At 35.5% G+C, this 9676-nt stretch overlaps 1 protein-coding gene across 2 annotated transcripts in view; it reads right to left on the bottom strand.

Moving 5' to 3' along the window:
* Window positions 1-1718: 1718 nt before the first annotated feature.
* Window positions 1719-9676, bottom strand: part of LOC127946999 (synaptotagmin-9-like) — a 29360-nt gene continuing 21402 nt past the window's right edge. The window contains exons 5-8 of one of the 2 annotated variants that reach the window (XM_052543874.1): window positions 6680-6800; window positions 4669-4840; window positions 3636-3765; window positions 1719-2800 (exon numbers count right to left, since the gene is read on the bottom strand). In XM_052543874.1, the coding sequence (XP_052399834.1) occupies window positions 2729-2800; window positions 3636-3765; window positions 4669-4840; window positions 6680-6800 (495 nt within the window). In that variant the 3' untranslated portion in view covers window positions 1719-2728. The remainder of the gene's footprint in view (window positions 2801-3635; window positions 3766-4668; window positions 4841-6679; window positions 6801-9676) is intronic. The other variant, XM_052543875.1, reaches the window with a different exon arrangement.

Below are 9676 nucleotides of genomic sequence, written 5' to 3'. Positions count from 1 at the left end.
AGTACATAGTAGTTAAGGCCACTTAATATAAAGTGGGTCCGTATTTATTTTATTTTCTGCACTTTTTAATTATTTCATTTATAAATTCCAATTTAATTATAATCACATGAATAAAGCACTTGAATAAAGTTAAAGGTGTAATCTGCCGATTGTCCTACAGGTGACCGCTTAAATCGGTCTTCTTACGATGCACTTATGGCTTTACGATTACTCCAGAGCACTCGTAGATCTATATGATGATTTTCAAGTGCTACTTAAGTTACGATGCTTTTGGGAAACAGACCATAATATTAAGATCAGTCGTACGATAGTTTTTACGAACATCTTAGGCTTGCAAAGCTTTTGGGAAACGCAGCCCAGACTTGACTTGACTTGAATGTAAAGTTTAATAATATTTTATTTAAGAATGAAGCTGTTTGTTTAATTGACAAATACTTGAAGGCCAAATATAATTTAATTTGGTAATAATATTATAAATGAAGATTTAAAATTGAAGCTATGCTTGTTTAACTGACAAATACTTGAAGGCGAAATTAAATTTGATAATATAAATATAAACATAAATATGGAAAAAAATGAAGCCATATTTGTTCAACTGAAAAATACTTTGAAGGCCAAATAGCTTAATTAGGTAATATTAACTAAAAAATGAAGTTGTTTCAATGTAAAAAAAATAAATAAATAATTGATTTGAGAATTTAAAATTTTACTGGTATTGGTATAAATTGCTGAAATGTTTATATTGTGACAACCCTACAATGTTATTTTAAAATTCAAATGATCAGTAATGTAAGCTTCTTGTTTCTTGAATCTTCCTGACTGGAGTTCTTCCATCTCTGGCAATCAGCTCTTATTATCAGCTGTCAGTAATTGTGATCTCCACCTGTCAACTGGCAGGAGCATCTTTTCTATCATCAGTCCTCGCCTGCTGACTCCGGTAAAAAGCACAGTATGACAAGCATTATTTTAAAAGTTTAGACCCCTCACACTGATGTGAACCCAGGTCGCTCCACACGACAGGAAGCCTTAGTGCAGCAGGACACTGATTAAAGAGCCATCAATCATCTTTTCTTGTAGATTGCAATTTCTTTCCCTTTTGTCAGGGACCTCTGTGTAGGATCTTTTACCCTCGATTGATTTCAGGATAGAGGAGCATCAGTCACTTGTGGTCAGGGCCTGATGAAACCATCTACTGTAAAAGACTGAGGGCAAGAGGGTGAATCAATTAAACAGATATTACAGTGAAAGATCAGCCTTCATATCTTTGACCTCTTTCATTGCTCCACACATTTTAGAAAGCACAACATTTGTTTAGGTGTTTTTGCCTTTGTAGAGACAAACTCCAACTAAAAACCTTCTGAAGCAGCATACTAAATGAAATGTAACTTCACAGAAAGAAATATCTCAAAACACAAATAAAATGCCTACAGCGTACAACATATGGCTTTTACAGAGCTTTTTTTGCAGATCATTACTCTTCATAAAAAAATTTGATTATAAATTATTGAATTATTAGTGATTTGTATTGAAACTTTTCAGTGTTGAATGAAGTACCAGTTTTTTTATTGTAACTTGTAATGATTCTTTCTTAACCCATATTTAATATACAAAAAAAGAAAAAAGATAAAGTAAATAATATTATAAAATTATAAAAAATGAAATAAATATTCACAGAGCATGTAAAAAAGAAAAGAAAAAAAAGCACATTTAAACATTTGAATAAATATTTAGAGCATAAACTATCATTCAAAAGTTTTGTGTCAGTAGCATTATTATATATATTTTTAAGAAATTAATACTTCTATTCAGTAAAGATGCATTACATTGATAAAAAGTGACGGTAAAGACATTTATTATGTTACAAAAGATTTATATTTCAAGCAAATACTCATCATTGTTAATTATTTCTAAAAAAAAAAAAAGTAATACAACTATTTTCAATATTAATAATTATAATAGAAGTCTCTTGAGCACCAAATCAGCATATTATTATGATTTATGCAATGATTTCTGAAAGGCTGTTGAAAATTCAGCCCTGCCATCACAGGAATACATCTTAAAATACATAAAAAAAAGATATTTTTAATTGTAATAATACAATATTGATAATGTATTATCCCAATATTACTGTTCTACTGTATTTTTAATCAAATAAATGTACCTTTGATAAGCATAAGAGACTCTTTCAAAAACATAAAAAAAATCTTAATCTCAAGATAGATTTTTTTTTATGATAAAAGTTTTTGTTTATTTCCAATATTCGATTTTTGCCATAATTCATGACTCAAGCCTTTTTATGCATTTCTTATATAATTTAAACAGTAAGATTTTACAATAAAATACCACAAAATAGACCCCATGCACCACACTTCAAACAATATTAGTGTATTACAATGTGTTAATACAGATACATAAAACATGACGATGTCAAAAATACTTACCTCTCGACTAAAGTTTTCAACAAAAGCAGAACAATGTTCAAGGCTCGTTTTATAACCAAATACTGTGTCACTTCACATGCAGTGGACCTGACACTCTTCTTCTATCCAGGAAATCTTACGACTAAAGAGTCTTGGGTGTTTACTGCATTGAGTGTGTGCACACATTTAAAGTGACCTTTAATAGGACCAAGATCTTTTTTTCTCTCTCCCGCTCTTTCCTTTTCATTAAAGTTATGAATTGGACCTTGCCGGATGTCTCCATGGCTGAAATTTGGCATCGGCATCCATTACGGGGAAGGAGGTGTCCGCAGGGAATTATAGGAGCCTTGGCTACCGCCGGCCGTGCTTTGACCAACCCACTGCAAGAGAGAAAAATCAAGGTTAGCTGAGGAGAACTCAAATCAGATCAGATGCTGAAAATCATATTTAAAGCACAGACAAAATACACATCGTGGGAGGAAATAAAATTGAATCCCGTGACACTTAAGGGCTGAAGTGCTGCAATATCATAAAGAGTGTATCGTCACAATGGTCCTCTTAGCGACTGAATGGCTCATTTTTGCCTTTTGGATCAATTGTGACTGTGCCACGGCGGCAAAATTCAGCAGAAATCCTAATGAAACCCTGTCATCGACCTCAGTTTTCCCTGAAATGTCTTTGTTTCGCTTGACGTAATGCCGACCTGCGTCTTCTGAGATGTGATTTAATTTTTTTTTATATATTTGTTTATGCGAGTTGTGCTGAGGCTCTAGAGGTTTTGGCTTCCCTTTTTTGTTTAATATTATTGCGGCTCCGGGAGCATAACATGGTTGAGGAGGACAGGAATCGTGAATTATTGAAGATGTGCAGTCTGTGCTCCTGAGAGGTCAAAGATTCGCAAACAAGATTTCAGAGCAGTAATGTGTGAAAAGCTTTAAAAAAAAAATGGGAAAGAAGATGATGAAAATGAGTGTTAAACCTAAGAGAGACATTAAGGGATTCTTCAAAAGGGTAAGTAAACAAAAATAAGACATGACACAAGAACACCCAGACTGAACCACCCTGGATTCAAGAGTATTTCAAGATTTGCCTGATTGATTCAGAAGACAATGTAATTAACAGACTATTAGTGAATCCAGGTCTCCAGACACCTCTCAGAAAACTAATCGTTCTGTTGAAACTGACATAAAGCAATAACCGTGAGCTCAACATTACCTCTACAAGAGGATGCCAGCGGGCGATGGGTTTGCGTGGGTATGTGAGCATCTCATTCCAGTGATCGCGTCCCAGACTCTGAGCTCTGTTTCCCACATGGCACACGCCAATAACCTCATTGTGACCTACGCTGTGAATGAGAAGAGCATATCCAAGCTTAAAATGTGCCAGCTGAACCACGACACCTCCAAAACAGTGTCTCTTTCCCAACGTTAAAGTGTCGTCTACCCACTTTTAATATTTTCATTTCCCTTTCATTACACATAACAAGGACACTAGGTCTCTCTGTCTCCATCCATTTTCTGTTCATTTGTTTTTTGCAGCAGCGACGAGACAATGAAATGCTGCGGTTCGTACTTCTCAAACAGGACAGTGATCTAAATCTGATATGAATCTCTGGCTGCATTGGGAATACACAGCTCAGGCTGTTCCTCAGATCACCCACCAGCACTAAGAATAAACTTCTGTAGTCTCCGAGCACTGTGCTTGGCAAAAATTAAAAGCATATTTAATATAAACAAGACTCTTTTTCAGTTCAAATTTGACAGTGAACACTCACAAGCTCCCTCCACGCTGCTAGCTGTACGTTTGGATTAGCTCTGCTAAAACTGAAGGGCTAACAATAGTGTTGGGGAAGCGACTTTAAAAAGACAGGCTTATCTAACAAGCCCGAGCTGGTTTATGCTGGTTTGGATGCTTGCTGCTTACATATGTTGGTCTTTTCAACAAGCCCAACTATATTCACACTACAGTTTTTAAAAATATTCTAGTACAATATAGAAGGAAGCTAGCTATATTAAATCTATTCAAGATGTTTTTTAAAGGTGTAAAACATTGTGCATGAACAACAAATAAGTAGTTTTCTGAACCTCTTCATGTAATTGAATTGTTTAAACAAATCAGTTTTTTTTAATAAAAAACCTTCTCAACACAAAATGTTTGCTCAGATGTAAATGTGACAATGACATAATACTGTGATGTGAATAATGTGACTAGTTTTAAGTTAGAAGCTGAAAGCACATTAGTATCTTACCGGTCATAGTCCATTACTGCTATTAAAAGACTTATTTGGTCGATGTTCTCCGGTGGAACATCAAAAACAATGGCTTCATTGTAGACAGGATTGAGAGTGTTCCTTTTTGTTGACGTTTTCCTTTTCTTCAGTCTCCGGCCGTCACACATCAGAGAAACCTTTACATAAGGATCTTAAATACAGGAAAAGCAAATAAATAGCCATTTAGAACTGAATTACAAATGGATTTTAATTTTTTTCAGCTCTATATTTATATTGGGTTTGAAACAGGATACAGAAATGCATTGAATTTAGAAAAGTGAATTAAAATGGACTGATATAAAACACACATACACACACACAAACACACATACTGTATATGGGCCCTATTTTAACGATCTGAAACGCAAGTGTAAAAGCGCGAAGCGCAAGTAACTTTGTGGGCGGGTCTCGGCGCTGTTGCTATTTTCCCGGCGGGATAAATGGCTCTTGCGCCCGGCGCAAATCTAAAATGGGTTGGTCTGAAGTAGCTTCATTATTCATAGGTGTGGTTTGGGCGTAACGTGAAATAAACCAATCAGAGCGTCATCCAACATTCCCTTTAAAAGCAGGTGCGCAATTCCATTATGGATTGCTATTATTATGGCGTATTTACCAGGCGCACGCCAGGAGCGGTTCACAGCCGAGGAGACTGATGTTCTTGTAAGAGCAGTGAAAGACAGAGAAGTTGTGTTGTATGGGGATGGGAGAAACCCACCCAAAATTGCGTCGGTTAAACAGGCGTGGGAGGAAATAGCCACAATTGTTTCATCGATTTTTTTCCTGGTTCTTGACGGACAAACATATTTGTCAGATGTCCTTACATAGCCTATATGTCTTGCCACTATTGGGCAAACAGGTCTGATCCTTAAATACTACAATTAGCCTGAATAATTTGTAAGCTAGATTTATGCCTATTTTTTCACATCTTCGTGGCACACCACAATGATTTCCGTCATCTCGTGTTAATATTTTTTTTTAGCGTAACAGTTTATGATTTGCAAAAATAACTGTTGCATCTGTGTAGATTACATGAGCAAAGTGTATGCGCGTTGTGCACGCTATATACATTATAGTCAAGCATGCGCCCTTAAAATAGCATAATGAACAACGCGCAACGCGCCACTGACTTTAGACTAGGTTTTTTCTGGTCAGTGGCGCAATTGTTTAATGGAACAGCAAAATAGCACCAGGGATTGTTTGCGCCGGAACACGCCTCCTTTTTTGCGCTGAACCGCCCAGGGAGCGCAAGTTCATTCACTAGTTTAGCGACGTGCTTCTGTGGAGGGAAAAGCGCGCTTTGCGCGGGTGCAAAATAGGAATGACCCATGCGTCGGTGTACAAAGTCAATTGCGCTGGGTGCAAGATAGGGCCCTATGTGTTCTTCCACCCTGGCATAATAAATAAATAAAAATTATTAATTATTTTTATTAAATATTTTATATAATAGTTGACTAGAAATATTTAGAAATTATAAAGAAAAAATATTTAGATATTTAAAAAAAAAGATAAAATAAATAGCAATGAAATCAATTTATTTATCCATTTTATTAATATTATTTATTTGTAACTTACATAATTATAATAATATATAATTAAAATGTATATTTTTAATATGTGTGTGTGTACAATAAAATAATTAATTAAAAGTTATCTTTTTTTTTTGAAGCACCAGGGTGGAAAAACACGTATGTAAATGCTGTTAGTAGTTCTTCTTGTCAACCTGATCTGATTGTACTCCAATGCAACATCCTGTTGTGTTGGGTTTGATTAGGAGAAACTGCAAAAGAAATTCTGGATTTTGCCCAACCCCAATTAGCAACTACTTGTGTATGTAAAATCTCCTGCCACATTCTCAAGTGTTTGGTCGATTAAATCAATGCTCTTTCAGAGATCCCAGGGCACCTTCTGTTTTAACATGTCATGATGACACCAAAAAATCATTACTGTGAAGACTATAAATCATTTCGAGGTGAGGACAATGGGATCCTACCAGACGCTCCTGTGATGTCCATGGCTTTAAGATTTCTGGCTTTAATTATCGTTATTGTAAGTCGGCCGGCAGTTGGCAAGTAACAAAGAGAAAACATCAGATCTCCCAGATCCACATTATCCTAGAAGAGACACAGCAAAACAGAAACAGGATACATTAACTCAAAGAATCATATCATAAAAGTTGATTTAGTGCAAATTAAATTACATTTACCAAGGCTTCCTTGAACTTCTACTCATTAGAACGGTCTACTTATTCCGGCTTTTCATAGCAGTGTGCAGTAACATATAAAGAAATGGTCAGTACCATGGAACTGTTTCTTTACTTGATGTTTTAAGTGCAAAACTCACTGCCATAATGCTTAAGTGTTGTTGGTGGTTGCTCCAAACAGATATCTCTATAGGTAGACTCCTCATTGGACAGCTCCAAGCACGTAGACGCGTCCGCCATATTTAACGGTCGACTTGACATCATTCACCATAATTATCATTGAATATTCAAAGACGCCACAATCCTACACAGCCCATGGCTGTAAAAACCACCAGGATTTAAATGCCTGAAGAAACGGGATAACTTTTCCCAGGTGAGAGTGCGAGAAATGGGCAGAATCCTAGATATGTAAGGATTGTGGTGTCTTCGGATATTCATTGATTATTATGGTAAATGACGTCAAGTTGACCCTTTCAGTATGACGGACGGCTTATGTAGAGTGGCCCATAGAAACAGTCACTAATGAGGCATCTATGTATACAAATCTACGGCTGAAATGGTGTTTTGAGGATTTGTGTAGTTTTAAGGTGTTTTAAAGTAAGCCTATGGGATTTAAAGTTCATTCAAAGAGTGCAATGCAGTGCCAACTGTATTTGACCCCACAGCAAACCTGGCCAGTAAAAACTACAACTCATTACACATGCAATGAATGCCTGGTCAATTTAAAGAAAGAGAATAGAAAACAGTCACGTACAGCTAAATTACAACCGTTTTTTGTGCAAGACATTTTATAAATGGACATCAAAGGAAAAACATCACAAACACCCCACTTAAGAAATAAAACACATTATTACAGTTGTCTGACATGTACAGTAAGCACTCAATACAGATTTATGGGAACAGAGAAGTGTTTCACCTCAAGGGAATCCAGTTTTTGCACTTTGCTATCCACTCCCAAGAGCGAGCAGAAACCTGCTGTCTAATTATCACTTCTGAAAATAGCCACAATTTACACATTTTTTATTATTTTAAATGAGAGATATCTGTATAACAAACTAAAAATGCAAATCATAATTAACATCTCATCATAACGAGCCTCAGTGTTGTGGGAGCCAACAAAGCATAAACTATCACTTTAATGGTGATCTTGTCACACTCACACTACTCAAATTTATGATAATGACTGTTTATTTTAATGCGTCATAGAAGTATAACAACACTAACTGGCTGATGGCACCACAAGAACACACACATTACAAGTCTTCCACAAGCTGATGTACTGCATATAATTGCAATTTTCTTTTTTTTAAGTTTTTGAAAGAAGTGTCTTATGCTTACCAAGGCTGCATCTATTGGATCAGAAATACACTAAAAACAGTAATATTTTGGAATATTATTTCAAAATTCTTATTATTTTTTCAATTGCGCCTATTATGACATCAAATGATTAATTCGAAGCAGTTCTAAGATTCTTTCTAAACCCCTTCTTCCCGTGAGCCTACTGTGCTCTGATAAGTCAGATGTCCCAGTCTGTTGTGATTGGTCGACCGCGTACAGAGCAATACACCCATTCTCACAGTTCCGTATTTTGAACACTTGATAGAAAATATAAACATATTTTATTTATTTATTTATCATACTCACAGGTAGTAATTCAGTGTCTTTACTGCCAGTTTACTGTTACTTAAATGCTTACTTGCTGAACTATTTTTTTTTTTCTTTTTTAAATTGTTCTTAAATTGTCCTTTAAAAAATGTAAACATTGTTGAGTAGTAGTTTATCACTGTTTTCACAAAATTATTAAGCAGCAAAACATTGATAGGTTGATTGGCATAGGTCATACACAAAAAGGCAATCAATGACAGAGTAAGGGGCTGAGGCAAACAGAGTAATCCAGAAAACAGGCAGAATAAAAAGAACAGGAACCAAGATATGGGAGAATGTAAAAAAAGTGTTTTAAATATCTCAAACATTGGTTAAATTTCATAATGACCTGATAAAATACACTTGTTGAATGATTTTTGTTGAATGCAAATGTTAAAACTTGTCTGGTTTTCAATTTCTGATTTAGGAGACACATTCACAAATGATTAACCTGATTACATGTTTTAACTTTATTGATACTGCTTTTAATCTTAATGCAAAGACCGGTCATCGGGACATAAGCTGTCATGTCCATTAAATGAGCCTGCACAGCAACATGAAATATAATTTAACACGAAAGCCTACCTAGACGGTGGACTTGCGCTCAGGATTTTTTTTTTTTGAGCGGCGTGTGGACAAATTCTTTCTACGCACACACTATTTTATTTCTTGATAAAAGACTGCTGCTAAATATAACACACAAATATCGAGCCTCTTCCTCTTCCTTCGCTCGTCACTTGTGTTCGCTTTGGGTGTTGTGTGTTCAGTCGTTTCGTGTTGCAGCCACAGGAGTATGAGACCTGTAACTTGAGCAACAGCGAACTCGTTCTGAATATTTTAAAGGCGTAACAGCTTATGAAAAAGCAGAGACGATTGTAGACAAAAATGAGGAGAATATTAAGAGATATTTTATCTTAGTTTGTATTTTATACAAAACATTTTCGTCTCATGTTTTTTCGTCAACAATAATGCATGTTAATTTAGTCTTAGTCAGCGTTTTTGGACAGTGGTGCAGTCTTGTCATCGTCTCGTCGGAGTCATGAAAAAAAACGTAGTTGACAAACATATTTCATTTCGTCTCATCTGACGAAATTAACACTGATACAAAGCTTAGAATTGCAGTTATTACACATACAAGACTAA

This window comes from Carassius gibelio, chromosome A25 (assembly GCF_023724105.1).
Source record: "Carassius gibelio isolate Cgi1373 ecotype wild population from Czech Republic chromosome A25, carGib1.2-hapl.c, whole genome shotgun sequence".
In the NCBI taxonomy this organism is placed as follows: Eukaryota; Metazoa; Chordata; class Actinopteri; order Cypriniformes; family Cyprinidae; genus Carassius; species Carassius gibelio.
Note: the sequence above shows the minus strand (reverse complement) of the source record. Positions and strands in the feature narration are given on the sequence as shown.